The following is a 21,346-nucleotide window of genomic DNA, read 5'->3' as shown; positions in this document are numbered from 1 at the left end:
AAAAAAGTCTTAGGAACCAAACGCACAGATAACACCAAACCACATGGATTATTCATGTAATTTACCCCTAATTTACAACCGGTTCTTGTTTGGAAAAATAACCGAAAAAATGGGACCAAAACCATTATTGTAACTGACTGTCCGTTTACCGATTCTTATAAGTTCCGGTTCGGTTTCGGGGTCCGGTCGGGTGCATTTCTAACACCGAAACACTCCATGTTAAACAAAAAGAACCAAACGTTTCCCACAAGTGCTGCATGCAGTGCACACGCGTCCCACCTTATCCGACTCACAAAAGCAAGCCTTCCTAAAGAACTCTGATTACAGAAGAAACAAAATCATTTTATGGAAAATGGCAGCAGTAGGAGCTTTCCTCAACCATGTCGCCAGGGAATCCTCAGATATCGATCGACTTGCTAACTTTTACCAAGAGGTTATAACTGACATCTATCAACTCCAATTTTCGACTCTATTTTCTGTAACGCTGTTTTGATTTCTCACAGATATTCGGATTTGAACGAATAGAAAGCCCTAAATTCGACTGCAAGGTCATATGGCTAAAGCAAGCCCCATCTTTTTGTCTCCACCTGATTGAAAGGGACTCAAACACAAAACTGCCAGAAGGTCCATGGAGTTCCAACGATGCTGTCGCAGACCCTAAAAACCTTCCCAGAGGCCATCATCTTTGTTTCTCTGTTTCTAATTTTGACTCCTTCGTCAAAACCCTAAAGGTATCTTCTCCCTCTTCGCGACATACACATAGTTTCACCCAAAACTTCAAATTCAACTGAAACACTGTAATAACTAATAAGTGATTCAGATTTCAGATTCAAGTATATCTTCTGCATGTATTGCTTCTCCATGCATTAAGTAGAAAAACATATTAAGTCGTTCTTTTGTGAAATTCAGGAGAAAGGAATCGAGACACATGAGAAGGCTCAACCGAATGGGAAAACAAAGCAAGTCTTTTTCTTTGATCCCGATGGTGAGTTTTACTCAAAAAAATATGTTTGTTATGAATTTTTTCGACTTAATGTTGGGACTTAATGGGGAAAGACTTGTTTTCCTTACTTTCTTTATCAATTAATATATGTACCCATTAAGTCCATTAAGTAAAAAAAACACTACCTCGTTTTTTTTTTGTTTTTTTCTTTTAGTTTTATTATATGGATGTTTTCTTTGTAAGATATGTTGGACATCATGTGTTGTGTACCCTGTGTAGGTAATGGATTGGAAGTTGCTAGCGAGTGATGAACTAGAATAGAAATGCTTTGTGTCCTTTTTGGTAACAAAAAAATGACAATATTATGTACCTTAGTTATGTAATAGAAAGTTAGAAACACCTAAAAGTGTATGATGTATGGTTTTGATAACGTAAATATTTTCTCATAAACATTGGTAGCTAGTTATATGGTTCGTTAATAATGTTATCAGACTTTAATGGTTCTATTGTTATAATCAAACGAGGGACTATTTGTATCAAGGGATGTAGGATTTTTTTTGTGAGGGCTTCTGATACAAGAATCTATGTCATGATTTATGCAAAATAGTTATTCTTCTGTCCCATGAGTTGACTATGTCATGTCCTAAAAGCGTCATGATGTTGTCATGTGGATATAAATAAGGTACATCTTCGTCCATTAGGTAGTTGGCATTAGATATTAGGATGTTGGAACTCTTATATCGTATGTAATACCCAAAACCAAATACAAACTACATCAAAATAATAATAATAATAATTCCATAACATTTAGATGAAAGTTTTTCTTCCAAAACAACATTTGTACCTTGGAGTGTACTTCGTACTAACAAAAGGGAAACGAGTAATATCATACAACGATAGTTATGGAAAAACTATACATCAACCTAGCCGGGTGTAAATTTGCATGCACAACAACTATAACACTTCAACAATTTCTAAATTTTGTCATGCATTTTAAAATTAAGCGATTTCTTTGCATTTACTACTTGTACATGCATCGAAAATGAGACATGGAAGTAACAATAAACTATATGTATCTTAGGGTTTATTTATTTATTTATTTATTTATTTATTTATTATAAAACTGAAAGGTTTGGTACTAAATGATATAGAAGTTTTGAATGAATTTTGTTCGAAACGAAACATGTTGTTTGGCTTGGTTGTTAAATGTACATTTTAACCTTTGTGACGACTTTGTGCTGAATGAAATATTTATTTTGATGAAATGTCTTAGGTCCTGTTTAATAGTACTGGGAAATATTTGTGTGGGTAATAAATTCTGATTAAGTAAGAAACCATGTTGTTTGATTGTACATCTGACTGATAAAAAATAACCAATTTACCCGGCTACTCTATATAATTATAGACGAAGTTGCTGAATAATTTTAAAAACATATAAATCGTCATACAAATGTTAATTGAACATAAATCATAACTAGAAAAATTGAATATTTTTTTATTTAGTTTTATTTTTATATAGTTATAAAAAATAATACATTTTTTTTTGTTATAATCTAATTTTTTTGAGAGAAGATAAAACATAATTATGATATTTTAAAATATAACATACGAAACACAACCAACTTATTTTTATTCCATATCTTTTTATTCTATCTACTTATTGTATGCTTCATATGTACAAAACCAACCCATTTTTATTCCATATCGTTTTTAGAACACATGAAAATTATAAAACTAGAAAAACAAGCATGTGAAATGTTGGGATATATATAAACTATACTGAATACATGAAGTAAAAAAATGTAATTATAAAGGCAATTAATAAGAAACAAGAAACGATGAAGAAGCAACTATCTAGAACAACAGCAAGGTTAGAAGGAGATACATGACTCAAGAGCTTTTAAACCAACAAACTTTGATAACACCCCTAAATTAGCATCCAACTAGCATACTTTTGAAGGATCTGGCTTGATATCATCATAAAAGAACAAAAATCAACCGGGAAATGGGATTTCTTTTGATCACTAATTTATCCAAAAGAATTATGGGAACTTTACTGATGTGTTTCCATTCCATCATCTTCTAATCACAAAGATTATAAAAGTTATCAATACAATTATTATGCTATATCCACGAGTTAATCATGTATTAAGCAGATAGATTTTGAGTGAATTTTATTGGGTGAAAAAAGGAGCTCGACACAATAACTATAAGAACATGAATTGAGTTCTTAATAAGTCAACATTCAGAATACATAAGTAGTTCATGTAATTAGCCACAATTCAAAACATAAAACAATAGAAAATGAATTGTAACATCCCAAAATTCATGTCAAAAAATTTCATTTTTAATTATTAAATAAAACCATAGTTATCAAAACATCCATAAGTCAAAGTATCCAAACATCAAATCAGAGTATAATATCAAAACATCAGAGTAAACATCACTGGCTAAACATCGTGGTGTGTGCAATGCAGTCATCCCGAACTCTTCCTTTTGCTACCAGAAGTACCTGAAACCCAATCTGAAAACCGTAAGCATGAAACTTGATGAGTTCTCCATACTACCACATACCATACACATAATCACATATATTGGGCCCTCGCCTGGCATCAGGCTCTGCTTGGCATCGAGCCCTGCTCGATATATATATATATATATATATGTATATATATGTTTATCTCAAGCCCCATCTGTCATTAGGCCTCGTTCGCAATACATATACAATCAAAATCACATAATCATGCTAGAAGATAAAGACAACATACGCATATCTATAAGTTCTAGTCCTAAGGCCTCGCCTATCATGGGCCCCGCCCCTACTCTGCTAATGGTCAGATATGGAACCCCGCCTACACTCAGTTAGTGGTGAGATACATGACCCCTCCGACACTCACTTCCATAACCAGGCACATACAAGTATCACATAGACAACAAGTATAACTAAACATGCACACATTCATTGGGCACCGCCGGACATCGAACCGTAGTCCGAAACATACATATAAGCATTCCTCGATCCCTGCCCGACATCAGAACGTAATCCGAAAAGCATACAAACATTCATCGGGCACCGCCCGACATCGAACCGTAGTACGAAAAACATACAATCATAAATACGGGCCGATATTGGTGCCTTCGACTGATTCAAACAGGAGGAAACTCACCTCAATGCTGAATCTCACGGTAAGAAACCTCTTGCGACTACTTTGACGACTCCTCGAGCTATCAGTACACAATAACACCCAGTCAAATCCCTTAATCTAAGCTTAAGATAAAATACCATTCCGCCCCTTACCTAACTAGTCCATGACTAAGGCCCAAATCCATACATAAAAGGCCCAATTACTAGTTAGCCTTCCTAAGCCCACTAGTGGCCCACTAATAGCCCAATTTTCCAAATTGGGCCCAACTCCTTAAGTGAGCCTTCCCCTTAAGTGTAAACATATTCTTAGCCCAAAATGTCTGATTTCTAATGGTCCACTAAGGCCCAAAGTAAAAAGTCTAAGGAATGGCCCAAACCGAAGCCCACATATGCGAAGCCCACTCTGATTGAGTACACAGGGCGTACTCAATTGTACGCAGCCCATACTGGTTCATGACCTGTACCCTGCGTGTACCAGTTTGTATGCCCAACATACTCTTCTGTTAAGTCTTTTTTGTTATTAAGCACTTAATGCTTCAAATAAATGGGCTATATTACAGATCTGAGCCCTACTTAACATCTAAGCCCATAAAGCCACTGACTTGGTGACTTTGCATGCCCCAAATAAGCCTAAATCCAAAAATGGCATCTTACTTCCATGAAAATGGCCTTAACTCTTGCATGGGTGAAATTCATGCCCCAAAATGCCAACTTTATGACTCAAGGTCCCAAATAACATTGAGAGGGGCAACTTTAAGTTCCAAAAACGACATGGACTCAAGGGACTTCATCAATGGGACCAAAAGAGTCCATAAACTCAACCCAAAACAGATCTAAGAAAATAACCACCAAGTTTAAGACTTTATACCTCTAATGAGAGCAAAAAGCTGATGAGGTTCTGGATCTAAAAGCTCAATCTTATCCAATAGATCTTCAAGAGGGAAGACCTTCTTCAAAAACACCAAAATCCTCTTCTAATGGCCATCTAAGCTCTAAGAACACACAAGGAAGGATTAGGGTTTCGTGAGAGCTGCTAAGAGTGGAATGCCCTATTCATGGTACATATCAGTTCATTTAATGTTAATTTTTTAAAAGCTACTAGATGAGTTGGTAGCCTTAACTCGTCGAGTAGATTTCGGATTGGATGCGGGGATTTAAATGATCAACTTGACGAGTCGAAGCCTGGACTCGACGAGTAGGTCTATCAGGAGGAAACCCTATTGTCGGGGTTTTGCACCCTATTTAAGCCACTTAACCCCTTTTGGGCCTCCCTTACCAGCCTCCATGTCCTCCAAAACCGTAATTCATTGTGAGCTTCATTCTTGATAGGTTATTGAGGTTTTGAGTGTGTTTTGTGATATAGAAGAGAGTTGGAAGAGCTTGGAGCCATCAAGCTTGTGGAGAATATCAAGATCCAGGATTTCATCCATCTTTGGCAACCTTCTGAGGTAAAAAGCTCTTAGCTTGATAACCCATAACTTAGATCTCTTTTAGTGTTGATTTATGGGTCTTTTTGATCCTTTTGAGAATGATAAGTTACTCTCCATGGGTTGTATGCCAGACAATCCCTTTTTCCTATGATATTTTGCCTCTAGAACCAAAAAGAGGTCTTGAATCCATTTTTGTCCAAGCAATGGTCAATTCCCTGGAAGTAGGTTGCTATAACTTGAGTTTGGGTCCATTTGAGGTCTGCAAGGGACTCGACGAGTTCATATGGGAACTCGGCGAGTCCGATCAAGGACCCTCAATGATGTTCATGAAACTCGGCGACTTGTCAAGAAACTCGATGAGTTGGATCATCTTGTCCCTTTTCTGAATATGCTAGGACTTGACGAGTTTGAGGACGACTCCGAGTTAGTTTGTCCAGTCGTAATGATGGGTAGCTTGGGAACTCAACGGGTTATAGGGTGACTCGGCAAGCCGAGTCGTGATTTTAGTTTTTTTCAATTGGCTGACTCGACGGATTAGGTCAACCTGGAAGGTTGACTTTGACCAGGATGTTGACTATGACCAAGGGTAAAGTGGTCATTTTACCCTAAGAAGGAGTATCAGATATTGATTAAGTGTTGTATGGAATTGATAGCAGAAGAGTCGTCGGAGCATCAGACAAGGATTCTTCACTCGAGTTTTCAGCAGTCAGTCTTGCGAGGTAAGTTCCCTTTCAGTAGGAACGGGTCAAAGGCACCACGGTCGGCCCGTATATGTGATATGTTAGTAGTTGAGTGTGGGCGCGACCCGAATCTCATAGCAGTCGGGCGGGGCCCAAATCTTGTAGTATTATTTGAGTATAGTTATGTGATTGATTGATAGATATACCTGTTGTGCGTGTGATAGTTGTATGCATGTTAGTAGTGGAGTGCAGGTGGAGCCCAAATCTCCTAAACAACAAAGTATGGGCGGGGCCCGAATCTCCTAGACAGCGGAGTGTAGGCAGGGCCCGAATATCTATGAGAGTGGGTTGGGCCCGTATCTCCTAGTTGAATGCTATTTGTATGGTATGTGGTAGTTTGGGGGAGCTCACTAAGCTTCGTGCTTACAGTTTTCAGTTTTGGTTATAGGTACTTCCACTAGCAAAGGGAAGGGCTCAGAATGATCGCATGGCACACACCACAGTCTTTAGCATGGGAGATTTACTCTGATATTTGATATGAGATTTTGATATGTTAACAAATATTTTGATATTTTGAGACACATGGTTTATGATTTTATACTATGGCGATAATATTATGGTTTTAATAATGATTTAAAAACAAAATTTTTGGGACATTTCAAGTTGGTATCAAAGCCTTGGTTTGAGGGATTCGGGCACACTCTCCGGGTGTCTGAACTCAAACTAAGGAATTAGTATGAAAATTTTGAAAAGAAAATCATTTTTATAAAAAGAACTTTAAGAAAAAGAAAAGAACTTTAGAAAAATGGAAAAAATTTTGATAGAGAAAAAGGGTGTGGTGCATGCAATCATCCGAGCTCAAGTAAGTACTCCCAAATTACCCATACAAGTTTATGTTAAGATATGTTTATGAGCCTTATGAGAACAACATGCTAGATTAGGACTAAGGATCTAGGAAGGATGCCTTATGTGTCTGTTATATGTGTATTACCTTTATGAGAACTGCATGCTAGTACAGTTTAGTCAGGGATAGCCTGAGAAGTATATGCTTGATTATGTGCACTCAATGCTCGAATGCTACTTGCTTTGTGCGTTTAGGAGTTCTAGTTGTCTTTTACTAACTGGTAAACAAATACATATTACAAGGACTAAATAATTTTAGAAGGTTAGGTCCAGCTCTATTTCGCAGCTCTTGTTTGAGTCCAACCATTGTAGGGTAGGATCTCTCATTCGAAGAATTATCTAGTCTGAGTGATATGTAATAGTATTCGCGAGCTAGTTACGGGAAGACAGTAGGGACTTCTTATGGAGCTGATGGCAGAGAGTAGGGTGGTGATTACCCTAGGGAAAGACTAGGATGAGAGTAGCGCGTGAATCAGTAGTAGTAGAAGGGACTTGGTGGACTCAAGGAAGTTCTTGAAGAAAGTACGAATATATGTGGAACATAGTATGGGCCCATACTACTTAAAGCAAAGGATCCATACTCAAATCAAGGAAGGTTGAGATGATGTTGGGATTTGAGCATTCTAACACTCCTAAGTGTACATGCAACCCTAAATACCTTGGATCTATGTTTTCTCTATTATACATGCAAATATGAACATCCAAGGTATTATCCTAATCTAACATACAAAACTATCAATATAACAAGATAGAATACATACCTCTTTTATGTAGAATGTCTTCATGAAGCTTGAGTGCCTAGTGCCCCAAGTGTGACACCTCAAATGGTTCACACAACACCAAATACACTTGGAATAACTTGAGAGAATTCTACACTTCATGAAAATCAGCTAGCCCTTTCTTACTCTCACTAGTGGCCGATTTTGATCAAGAATAAGATGTTTATATAGTTATACAATTAGGGTAAACGCTAATTGTCATGACTTTCCATTTCCTTGGATCCATGGGTTCAAATACACCATCGAGCATCCATGGAGCATCATATGGGTTTTGGCCCAACTAGATAATCCATGGAGCATTAGCCCACTATATAAGTATGGATGATTTGTACAATCAAACCATATATCTAATTAGTCTTTTTTCGATCACTTAATTAATCCTAGATTAATTCTTGATCAATACTAATTAAATAATCTTATTATTCTTATTATTAATATACTATAACTTATAATGTATTAATAACCATAAGTGTCTTATTTCTCTCATTATAGTCTATCCAAGTGCATGATGCCATGCAACCCAAATGGACCATGTCGGGTCGGGTCAAGTCTTACCAACTATAGTTATGGACTTAGACATTAATCCAACAGTCTCCCACTTGGATAAGTCTAAAATTATTATTGCGTATGACTTCAGGAACCAACTAGCAATCGTAGCTCTCAAAAGCTTCTGTCGAACTTTGACCTTGTAGATGAACTCTGACCTTTGTCAATGGCTTGTCCATTAGATAAGGAATCATATATTCCTCCATTCTAGATATCATATGGACTGAGACTTGGATTATAATCATTCTCTCTGTCCATTTGTTGTTTCCCGATTTCCGATTTATGACGACTGACTAATTGAACAAATCAAATCAGTCCTGGCTCGGCCGAGCACTTCCATTTGTCATCATCAAATCATCGAGGGGCCCATAGATATCGCTTTTATCCTGAAGGTAAAAGGAATGGATAAACTTTGACTCATATGGCTTGTTCTACTACTTGTTGAATCATACACAAAGACACGTTTTATAGCACCGAGTTACCAAATGCGGTTTCGTGCAATCAATGTACAACCAACTCATAGTAACAACTCATATCTCTAGGTTTGAAGAATATAAGATATTATCATCTCATGATCACTCGTGATAAAATCCATGAAGTGATTCCAATGAGCGCGGGTTGAATCCAATACTCAAAACTTATGAGCACTCATGAGTGTTGTAGCCATTTGTCCAACACCTTAGACCTCTACAAGCCAACCCATGACAGTCTTAATTCATATCTAATTCCAACATATGACCGACTGTGGATGGTTTGAATAACTTAGTCATTCCGAAAGAATAACCTAGTTTATTCGAGAAGTCAAAACATGCAAAGTGAAACACAATAATAATTGAATCCAATATGGTATCAAAACCTATGAACATAAATAAAACACCTTTTATTTATCACCATATGATTACACATTATTCATTGTATACTGTTTCAGCTATCAACTTTATTCTTGAATTTAAAACACTAGTTGTCCCATGCTCCGAGCATGTACACTATGTTTTCTAAACACTAGTCATGCCACACACCAAGTATGCATACTATGTTTGTCTATGATCTTTACTTTTTGAATTAGATCAATTGAACATAATTCCAATGATCCTCTTTTCATAGTCCCAAATCCTTACTACAAATGCAAGAATTCCAAATTCATGCCATTTACTGAAATCTGTTAGATTCTAAACTTATATGCATAGATCCTCTTGTAATGATTATGCATAAAGTTGCAAAGACTTAACAATAAACATTACATAGCATTCCAAAGGAGATCAACTCCTTTGAAACATCCTTCTTGCATTATGTTTCCTAATCTTACACATATTGAATAATTTCTAACTTTGAAACATTTCCATATTCCATTTTGACTATCACTTCTAAACAAGAGTTGCCTCCTTACAGATTATGTCAATATGGCTCTTTCAGAATTATCATTATACTTCCAACTATCCTTGAGAAACCAATCTTTGGTAAACCTTAGATTATCCTCGACAATTGTTTAATCCTTTTAGTCATATCTAATTCTAAACCTTTTCCCTTCTTAATGCCCCAGGCATTTGGAAAATTTTAGAAAGGATGAATATAGCACATGTAATCGATCCTATATCCGAAGCATATGGGACACGATTCATGATGTCTCACATAAAGACTAAACTAGTCTTTTGCTATAATATTTCCATTTCAATTTGCCAAGATCTCATAATTCATATTATGAAAAGGGATGCCGTAATCATAATTGAATTTCAGAACGCAAATAATGGACCCATATATAGAATTTCCTTATGTTGAGCCATTCCAACATGAAATTCATATATATTTCCTTGACTAAATGATTAAAACCTCACGATCTAAGCTTATAGATTTGAGATGAAGTATAATTTCCTCTCCCTTAATTATAGCAAAACAACTTTTTCCCAATTGAAACCTTTTGTTTTCTATAATTAACATTGCTAACTTGCAATACTTATCATAATTATCATGCTCCCACTAACATGATGATTATTAGCATAACACTTATGCTCCAACTAGCTTTGACATGTACTCAGAAATCAGCTGACTTTCTTACCAAAGTTCAGATTTCTAATACTAGATTGTTTTGATAAAACTTTATCAAAAAAACATACACCTTCCCTTAGATAGCACACTTGTATGTCTAAACAATTATGAAGAGGGATGTCGTAATCATAATGGTTAGACCTTTTTGCCACTTCTCACAAGTCCAAGTTAGTGTGCCGGTAAACCACACACGCTCCACTAACGACTTTGAGAATGCAAATATCATAATTGCTATCTATCTAAAATCTACTTAGTGAAAGTGTTTCCTCACCATCATTTTCATGAATTGGAGAGAAACCTTATGACACTTAGATTTAATGGTGTATGTGTTCTAATCCATGTGAATTGTCAAAACCATAGTCACAAGACAAGGATAATGACAAATCCGAACTCATATGGACTGAATTCAATCTTAACTTCTTGCCACTTGGCAGCTCAAGGGCCTGCCATTGCTTCCAAGTTGTTGTGCAACACATTGAGAACTCTAAGAACTCATATGCAAAGCCAACTTTAACTGGAATGGGCACAGAATATGTCAACACGATAGGTTATAAACCTCAAGTTGTGTGCTAGTGAGGAACTTCAGGTTTCATTCTTGATTAGTTCTTGAGACTTTCAAGACCTTTAAGACTCCCACTGTCCTCTTGACCTATAAGACTCCCTTGTCAAACAGTTCACACAATTGGCCTTAGTTGGTCTTTGTTTTATCCAAAACATCACAACTTACCAATTTCAAATGTACAAGAGTAGAAAACTTTTACTCTTACATTTGATAAGTGTTTTTAAACCTTCTTAAAGACATGTCACTCAAATTATAATCTTGGAGTATGACTCTAAGACTTGTATTGGAACGAAGTATGACTCATCTTCTTGATTTAACCATTTCAACAATTCAAGATCCCTTCTTCTTAGTCATAAGAATGCACTAAGTCTTCCTTAGAGAACTAATTTTGATATGGTTTCTTAATCATTAAGATGATCAAAAAACTGATACTAAAGTACTCTCCTATCTTTTCATATTTGAGGAACTTCTATCCTTCTGCCTAATTTGATTCTTCTTATTCGCTCTGCCATGCACTGGAACCTTTTCCAATGTCTCAGTGTTACACTTAAGCTTGTAAGTATAATCATATTTACTGAGCTTTAGTAAACTATGACAAATAGCCTTATATCTTTTGTGGTGGACTTAATCAGTGCACATGACTATGTACTCAATCCCTTAGTCCATTACTTGACTCACACATCCATGTGAACAAGTAATTAGTCTTAATTTTTCCAATACTTGAAAGTTCCCATTCATCATGCTATAGAACTTGCATGATTCCAAGTCCCGGTCCAATTGAGATTTTGGATGATGAGAATCTTTCCTTATTTGGTAAATTTAGACATTATCACAAATGAAGGAATCAATTTCATATTTCCACTCTTACTATTAATGGAATCATATAAGCAATAATTTTTCCTCAAATGCCATTGTAAGGATATTTTAAAATAAATAAAATCAAAAAATTTTCTTTTATTTTAAAACTATGCGGAGAAACTTATCCTTACAATCCATATGAAAACTTGTTGTTATCAATTCCTAAGCAATACCTCATAACTCCTAAGAAGTAGCTCAAGAATCCGATCTTCAAACTACGCGATAGAAATCCATCTATGCGATCAGATTCAACATATTCTTTCTTTAAGTTCCTTCACTTTTTCTTTGATTCTTAAAACATCAACATGTGACCCAGTCACATCATGTAATAAGAATCTCAGAATAGAAACTTAGCAGAGTTAGATAGTGGACTTTACCTGAAGTAGAGTCAAACTTATTGACTTTAACATCCTTAGGTAAATTTGGCAGCTTCGCAACTAATGACCCTTTCTTTGGCAATATAAACATATGGACCCTTTGATAATGGTACACGGGACTATCACAGACTTAACTTTTCTCTTTACCATTTGTTCAACCGAGTTGACTATGGCCGATCCCTTTCCATTGGGAAGAGAATGTTTTTCTGGATTTCCTGTGTCACTATTGTCAATGTCCATCAAGTTTTGAGGAAGTTGATCTTAACAAATAGATAAAATCATTAAGGGTCTTGTCATAGTCTGTTTCATAGGTGTTCCAAAAGAACTCACTATGTGACTTAGAAAGTGATTGAACCACCAACTTTCTCAAGACTTTGACACCCAACTCTCCCGGATTGTCAATATGTGACTACATCTCCAAGATGTGACCACACCAAGACCTTTCCTTGCCAATAGGGCTCGAGTGACCTTAAACTTTTCAAGAACTTGTGGGGTAGGGAGAATAATTGGAGGAGGTGAAAGAAGTATGATTTCCATTGGAACATCATCTTCATTTAGGAAAGCTAGTTTCAAGAGATTTGGGAAGATCATAAATGTCTAAACCATACATGTTTTGGGAGATATTCAAGATAGATGATCTTAAAGTACTTAATATAACACCCAATATGAAATATTAAGGCTAGGACCCATCAAACTATTTTATAACTTAGAAGAGGTATGTCGTAATCCAAGCTATAAAACAATTTGAAGGTAGGTGAATGACGATTCACCAATTTCCACCAAGATAAACGAAATGTATTATTAGGTTTTAATTGGTTTTGAAACTCCTAGATCTTTTGAGATTCATTGAACTGTTCAATGGCATGTTTCAATCTCGAGTGTGCCCTTCAGGTTTTGTGACTGGGATGCCGAGAATCACAAAACAAGGTGTGAAGTAACCATGCAAATTACTTGGTACCCTTAAGTGTTTACCCCTCAATCGATGTGCCGGTTAACCACACACGCTCCATCGATACTATGATAAACATTAAGTTACCCGTTGCCTACCTTATTAAATACGAGTTAGTGTGCCGGTTAACCACACACGCTCCACTAACCGACTTAAACAAAGTGCAAAGTGTAATTTCATGGATTAGCACCTTATTCACATTTTCCTAAGTAACTAAGATTGGGTATTATTAAGAGTTTAGTTACTTAGTATTTATCATTAATACTTTTAATGAAGGGAGAATTATAGTCCTGTCAAACCCGTTCGGCTAACGACCCTCCACCAGTCAAGCAAGTGGTGGGTGAGAGTGGACACTGTAACGCCCGTAGATCCGGGCTAGTCAATTTAGAGATAATAGGGGTCGAAAATGACTTTTTGACAAAATATTATTTAGAATAAATAATTTGAACCAAGTTGTAGTATATGTCACAAGATTTCCGTACATATAAAGAACGCCGAAATCCGAGTTATAACAAAGAAGTTATGACCCGTCGAAGTTTCGCGACGGAACCGGCACGGCACCGGGAAGCGTAAAAAGTGAATTTACAATAGAGCGATATTTAGCCTTAGTGATCTAAACGAAAGTCATAGAATATGTTAAACCGAGAAAATCCATAAAAAGAACGCCCAAATCTGACTTCGTATGAAGAAGTTATGATTTTTCTAAGATTCGGCTTAGCAGTGTACAGCCCGAAACTCGAATTTTAGTTCGAGCGGTTTTTGGCTTATGCGACCTAAATGAGAGTTGAATATCTCATTAATAGGAACTCAACGGTAAAAAGACAGACAAAAACAGAGTCCGTATGAAGGAGTTACAGATTCTTCGCGGTCATTTAACAGTCTAAACGCCTCGTACTGTTAAATTTAAGATCGGTCGAGAATTAGCCGACGGAGTCAAAATGAAAGTTGTAGATATTATTTTTACCTACGCGTGGATATAAAGAACGTCAAAAACGGAGGTCGTATGTGAAAGTTACGAATTTTAGAATTCGGAAGTCTGCTGTGCCAAAATGGTTGATGTGGCACAATCTTGGCCATTGCTTTCTCCCCAAGTCTTGCCACTAGATGGTGACATGTGGCACCAACTTCAGCCATTTTCACCCTATAAATACCACCTCTCCCCCCCTCATTTTCTTCACACCTTTCCCATTCTTTCTTCTCTTTACTCTCTCTCTAAAACCTCTCTCTAGCCCCGAAATCCCCCGAAAAGCCTAGGGAACCTCCCTAGCACGAGGCGGAAGCCCCGGAGTGCTCGACGGCTCCGAGAAGAAGAGATTTCCGGCTCGGAAATGCTGCTCCAAGCAAAGCCTGGTTTTCTATAAAACCCGCTGTAAGTGAGCTACGCCTACGCTATTTTTAATATAGTTTTTATTTAATTATATTAACGTTATTAAGAACATATAATAAATACTTGGGCTATTATTATGGGTTATATAATTTTTTTTAACGCTTATATAATAGTAATAATAGCTAGACTATTAATTAGTCTCGGCGAATAATAGACTAAAATCTATTGGTGATAATACTAGGTTTCGTCGAAGGAAATTATTTTAAAGTAAACGAAGCGCTGTCCGAGTACCGAGTCACCACCTTCTCAGGTGAGTGCATGGTCCCTTTCATCTTACACATAGATATGAAGTATTTATTATATAATTTACGTGTTGTGAGTGCATAGTCTCTTTCATCTTACACTTAGATATGAAGTATTTTAATATAAATTACGTGCTATGTGTACATATTGTCTGAATACTTGCTGTCTATGCTGAGTAAAAGATTTTTATACATGTTTTAAATGATTTAAACTGTATACGTATTTTATATCTACAAAACGTGTTGGGAAAAACATGGGTAGATGAAATAGTTGTTTTGTGATAACACGATGGGAGACATCAGTGTTGTCAGTGATCCAGTCATCTAGTGGAGTATAGATGACGACTATGGACGATACTAGACGGTCCAGTGGAACGATAGCAGTTTCGTAACATGTAGGTATTTTTGAACTAGGTGCTCATTAGGTATTTTTGAACTGAGTGTGTTCACTACGTATCTTTGAACTGAGTGTGTTCACTAGGTATTTTGAACTAAGTGTGTTCACTAGTTACTTTTTAACTAAGTGTTTACAAGATGTTTCGGACTACGTGTTCACCAGATATATTCTATAAGCCTTGGTAATGATGGACTTCGTGTCGATTCCTTAGGATGATCCTTAGGAATAAATAAACGAGGAATAGCGGGTTCTTAGGGTAGATCCTTCAGACTAAAGAAGATAATGGGGATGGGTAATTGGGTTGATTGTTTGATTGTTTAAACATAATAATTATATTATTGTGGGTTGAAAACCCTATGTACTCACCAGGTTTCCCAACCTGACCCACTAAGTTTATGTATATCACAGGTGATGAAATGAAGTGACATTACACTGAGAGATTTAAAGAGATGTAGATCACTAGTGTAAATAAATGTAAGTTATGTTTATGCTCATGTTCCTGTATTGACGATGACATCCCAAACGTTTTAAAATGAGTAAAGTACATTTCTTCGGAAATATTTTAATAACGTATTTATCATGTTTTTCTGGGAACAAATTCCGCAACATTTTTATTAAAAGAAGAACTCTGATTTTTATAAAGCATAACCAAAATCGGTCTTTTCTGGCCGTGAAAATAGGGATGTCACAGTTGGTATCAGAGCATTAGTTTAAGCGAACTAGGAATATGGATTTATTTCTAGACTTAAACTTAGGATGCTAAGCGATGATTGTGAGGTGTGAGCACTTGCTTAATTTAGGAATGATGCCTAAATTACTTTTATGTGCTAAATGATTTGTTATGCTATAGTTTGATCGGATCTATGGTCTGTTGCCGACCGGATCTGGAAACCTTATGTGTTTAGGATTCTAAACGTACGAATACGATATTAGAACTAGCATATAAACGTTTCGGAGCGATAAGGATGATTTAAACGTCAATCCTATGTAAGGGTCTAGATTCACCTTATTCGGTGTATAGATCAAGATGGCAAGGACCCGTAGCGGAAACGTGAATGCAAATGAGAATAGGAACCAACCCCCAGTGGTTCAGCAAATACCTGTTGTAGAAGAAGTTTCACCTAAGCCAGTCACCATGGCTGGAGTTCAAGCCATGATTCGGGTTATGCTAGCGTAGCAAAGGGAAGAAATGAGGCGGATGTTGAATAGGGACGAACCAACTATGCCCACTGAGCAACCCGAGCTGATTCCCGAGCAATCGGAGGAAGGAAACTACAACCACCAAGTGAGTCAAGTGGGGACTCAAGGTGATCAAAGGGATGGCCCGGAGAGGAGAAACGACAAGGATGGGCGAATGTACAAAAATTTCTTGGGTGCGAAACCACCAAGTCTCTTAGGAAGCCCAAAGCCTGTTGAGATTATGGATTGGATCTCCGAGATGGAGATGGTGTTTGAGAGCTGTGACTGTAGCGAGAAACAGAAGACCATCTTCGCTGTAAGACAACTAAAAACTGGAGTTTTGAGCTGGTGGAAGCTATTGGCAGATACGATGCCACGAGGAGAAGCCTTAAGGATGTCATGGGAAGAGTTCTTGGAACAGTTGAAAATGCAGTACTGCTCAGAGATAGATTTGATAGACCTAAACAATGAGTTTCAGAACCTAAAGAAAGGGAAGATGAGTGTTGATGAGTATGCCACCGCATTCACCGAGAGGATGAAGCTATTCCCCTACTTGGTGCCTACTGAAATCTCCAAGATTGATAGGTTTGCTAACGGATTACCCACTGACTTTGGCCCAATGGTCAAAATGGAAACTACCTTGAAAACAGCTGTTAGGGCAGCTAAGAATGTAGAGGCCCAGATAAGGGAAAAAGGTCTAGAAAAAGATAAGGCAGGAGAGAAGCGGAAGTTTGAAGGATCTTCAAGGTCCAACCAGGAGAGAAAATTCTCGAAGCCTGGAGGAGGAGGTGAAGCAAGATGGTGTGATAAATGCAAGAAGAAACACTTTGGAAAATGCGGCGAAGAGGTGACATGTTTCAAGTGTGGAAAGTCTGGGCATTACGCCAATGAGTGTACATCCAACAAGAGGTTGTGTTATGATTGTAAAGAAGGGGGGCATCTTTCAAGGAATTGCCCAAAGAAAAATAAAGTAGCAAGACCAGAAACGCCACCGAGGCCAAGGACATTCCACATGATCCTCGACGAAGCAGAAAACAATGCAAGGAACCAAGGATGAGGAATTCATACCCGAAGATCAAGCTATGAGGTAGCCAAAGAGATAGAACCATATGATGTAGCCTATTAGAGGCATAGTCTAGGGTGAACTTGAACACCTATGTAATAGTTTCAAGAAATAATAAAATCTTCGTTTTGTTATCTGGTGTGTTAAACTGTTATGTGATTTTCTTGAATGATGACTTGGAAAACTACGAGACAATACTTGGGACGAGTATGAGTAGGTGTGAAAGGTAGTAGATGCATATACTACCGGAAGCACAGGACTCACGCTTGGATCAGGGAAAGTCACAAGGTTACCAAGAAGCTAGTAATTGATTTCGTTTTATTCAAGTGTGCCATTACCATTGTTTCGGTAATAACTAAGAAAATTGTTGTTATCCCGACCCTAGTGGTCATATCACATTGAGTCCGACTACGATGAGTAGGTTACGTGGTTCAGAGAACCAAGTTTGATGTAGTGTCCGACTTAAACCAAACGATTGAAATCAAAGCGCTCAATAGAAGTATCGCGCTCGTTGTTAAAAAAAGTTGGTAGCTAGAAATTCTACATGTTAAAATGTGATTATATCACATTAGACCATGAAGGAAGACATATTTCATTCCGGAATTTGACTCTAAGAGACCCGAGTCTAAGCGTTGTTATGTACGATAATAGGTCATTAGAATATGACACCTCGATCAATTGTAGAAATCAAATTAACTTATCCTAAGAAGAAGAAGGTGTCTCTGATAAAGAATGAGCTTGTGACATGAAGTTCATGATTGAAAGTCTAACGAGCAGGTGCAAGACTAAGCACCACCTGCAATCAAGGAGTCCAAGAGTTAGATACCCGTTCGAAGCAACATAGAAGTTACAGTTATTACCTAGGATGAAGAGATAATGTATGGAGTCATTACACTGCCCTGTTTCGTTGATGATTCCGGGACGTAATCATCCTAAGGGGGAGATAATTGTAACGCCCGTAGATCCGGGCTAGTCAATTTAGAGATAATAGGGGTCGAAAATGACTTTTTGACAAAATATTATTTAGAATAAATAATTTGAACCAAGTTGTAGTATATGTCACAAGATTTCTGTACATATAAAGAATGCCGAAATCCGAGTTATAACAAAGAAGTTATGATCCGTCGAAGTTTTGCGACGGAACCGGCACGGCACCGGGAAGCGTAAAAAGTGAATTTACAACAGAGCGATATTTAGCCTTAGTGATCTAAACGAAAGTCATAGAATATGTTAAACCGAGAAAATCCATAAAAAGAACGCCCAAATCTGACTTCGTATGAAGAAGTTATGATTTTTCTAAGATTCGGCTTAGCAGTGTACAGCCCGAAACTCGAATTTTAGTTCGAGCGGTTTTTGGCTTATGCGACCTAAATGAGAGTTGAATATCTCATTAATAGGAACTCAACGGTAAAAAGACAGACAAAAACAGAGTCCGTATGAAGGAGTTACAGATTCTTCGCGGTCATTTAACAGTCTAAACGCCTCGTACTGTTAAATTTAAGATCGGTCGAGAATTAGCCGACGGAGTCAAAATGAAAGTTGTAGATATTATTTTTACCTACGCGTGGATATAAAGAACGTCAAAAACGGAGGTCGTATGTGAAAGTTACGAATTTTAGAATTCGGAAGTGTGCTGTGCCAAAATGGTTGATGTGGCACAATCTTGGCCATTGCTTTCTCCCCAAGTCTTGCCACTAGATGGTGACATGTGGCACCAACTTCAGCCATTTTCACCCTATAAATACCACCTCTCCCCCCCTCATTTTCTTCACACCTTTCCCATTCTTTCTTCTCTTTACTCTCTCTCTAAAACCTCTCTCTAGCCCCGAAATCCCCCGAAAAGCCTAGGGAACCTCCCTAGCACGAGGCGGAAGCCCCGGAGTGCTCGACGGCTCCGAGAAGAAGAGATTTCCGGCTCGGAAACGCTGCTCCAAGCAAAGCCTGGTTTTCTATAAAACCCGCTGTAAGTGAGCTACGCCTACGCTATTTTTAATATAGTTTTTATTTAATTATATTAACGTTATTAAGAACATATAATAAATACTTGGGCTATTATTATGGGTTATATAATTTTTTTTAACGCTTATATAATAGTAATAATAGCTAGACTATTAATTAGTCTCGGCGAATAATAGACTAAAATCTATTGGTGATAATACTAGGTTTCGTCGAAGGAAATTATTTTAAAGTAAACGAAGCGCTGTCCGAGTACCGAGTCACCACCTTCTCAGGTGAGTGCATGGTCCCTTTCATCTTACACATAGATATGAAGTATTTATTATATAATTTACGTGTTGTGAGTGCATAGTCTCTTTCATCTTACACTTAGATATGAAGTATTTTAATATAAATTACGTGCTATGTGTACATATTGTCTGAATACTTGCTGTCTATGCTGAGTAAAAGATTTTTATACATGTTTTAAATAATTTAAACTGTATACGTATTTTATATCTACAAAACGTGTTGGGAAAAACATGGGTAGATGAAATAGTTGTTTTGTGATAACACGATGGGAGACATCAGTGTTGTCAGTGATCCAGTCATCTAGTGGAGTATAGATGACGACTATGGACGATACTAGACGGTCCAGTGGAACGATAGCAGTTTCGTAACATGTAGGTATTTTTGAACTAGGTGCTCATTAGGTATTTTTGAACTGAGTGTGTTCACTACGTATCTTTGAACTGAGTGTGTTCACTAGGTATTTTGAACTAAGTGTGTTCACTAGTTACTTTTTAACTAAGTGTTTACAAGATGTTTCGGACTACGTGTTCACCAGATATATTCTATAAGCCTTGGTAATGATGGACTTCGTGTCGATTCCTTAGGATGATCCTTAGGAATAAATAAACGAGGAATAGCGGGTTCTTAGGGTAGATCCTTCAGACTAAAGAAGATAATGGGGATGGGTAATTGGGTTGATTGTTTGATTGTTTAAACATAATAATTATATTATTGTGGGTTGAAAACCCTATGTACTCACCAGGTTTCCCAACCTGACCCACTCAGTTTATGTATATCACAGGTGATGAAATGAAGTGACATTACACTGAGAGATTTAAAGAGATGTAGATCACTAGTGTAAATAAATGTAAGTTATGTTTATGCTCATGTTCCTGTATTGACGATGACATCCCAAACGTTTTAAAATGAGTAAAGTACGTTTCTTCGGAAATATTTTAATAACGTATTTATCATGTTTTTCTGGGAACAAATTCCGCAACATTTTTATTAAAAGAAGAACTCTGATTTTTATAAAGCATAAACAAAATCGGTCTTTTCTGGCCGTGAAAATAGGGATGTCACAGACACCCACTAAGTTGCCATTTTATAGGCAACAACCTTATACCCACCTTATAGACCGGCTTCGTGAATGAGGCGTACTAGCGGTAAGACCGACTTTACTCTTATACATGTATATATTATTAACTTATAATATTATAAAGTATAAGGGTTGAATTTTAACTTTTAAAATTCTAAGGGCTAACTTGGAATTAAAGTATTCATAAGAGAAAACTTTACAAATTCCAAAACTTGAGGGCAAGTTTTGAAACTATTCAAAACTAATTAATTCCATAACTTATGTGTTTAAAGTAGTTTTAATCCAAAAAACTCTTCAAGTTCCATAACTTATGGAAGACTTTAAACTAATAAAAGAATTAACTTTTCTTTATTTTTATAACTTATGGAATTAATTAAGGTTACACTTTTACTCTTTAATGAAGTGACTCTTGAACTTCCATAACTTGAGAACAAGTTATGGAGTCATAAAAAAATATTCAATGACACAAGACTCTTCATTTTGTAACCATTACCAACTTTTATGAGTTTTATGAGTCATTAATGTGACTCTTCATGTA

At 36.9% G+C, this 21,346-nt stretch overlaps 1 protein-coding gene across 1 annotated transcript; it reads left to right on the top strand.

Annotated features, from left to right (window-relative positions):
- The first annotated feature begins 262 nt into the window (after nt 1-262).
- LOC144997448 (lactoylglutathione lyase-like) lies at nt 263-1,393 on the top strand. The gene is made up of 4 exons (XM_078957358.1): nt 263-433; nt 504-731; nt 910-985; nt 1,223-1,393. The coding sequence occupies exons 1-4, from the start codon at nt 353-355 to the stop codon at nt 1,249-1,251; spliced, it is 414 nt and encodes a 137-aa protein (XP_078813484.1). The 5' UTR covers nt 263-352; the 3' UTR covers nt 1,252-1,393.
- The last annotated feature ends 19,953 nt before the right edge of the window (nt 1,394-21,346 follow it).

The sequence above is a fragment of the Lactuca saligna genome, chromosome 5 (assembly GCF_052625555.1).
Source record: "Lactuca saligna cultivar CGN05327 chromosome 5, ASM5262555v1, whole genome shotgun sequence".
NCBI classification, from domain to species: domain Eukaryota; kingdom Viridiplantae; phylum Streptophyta; class Magnoliopsida; order Asterales; family Asteraceae; genus Lactuca; species Lactuca saligna.
Note: the sequence above shows the minus strand (reverse complement) of the source record. Positions and strands in the feature narration are given on the sequence as shown.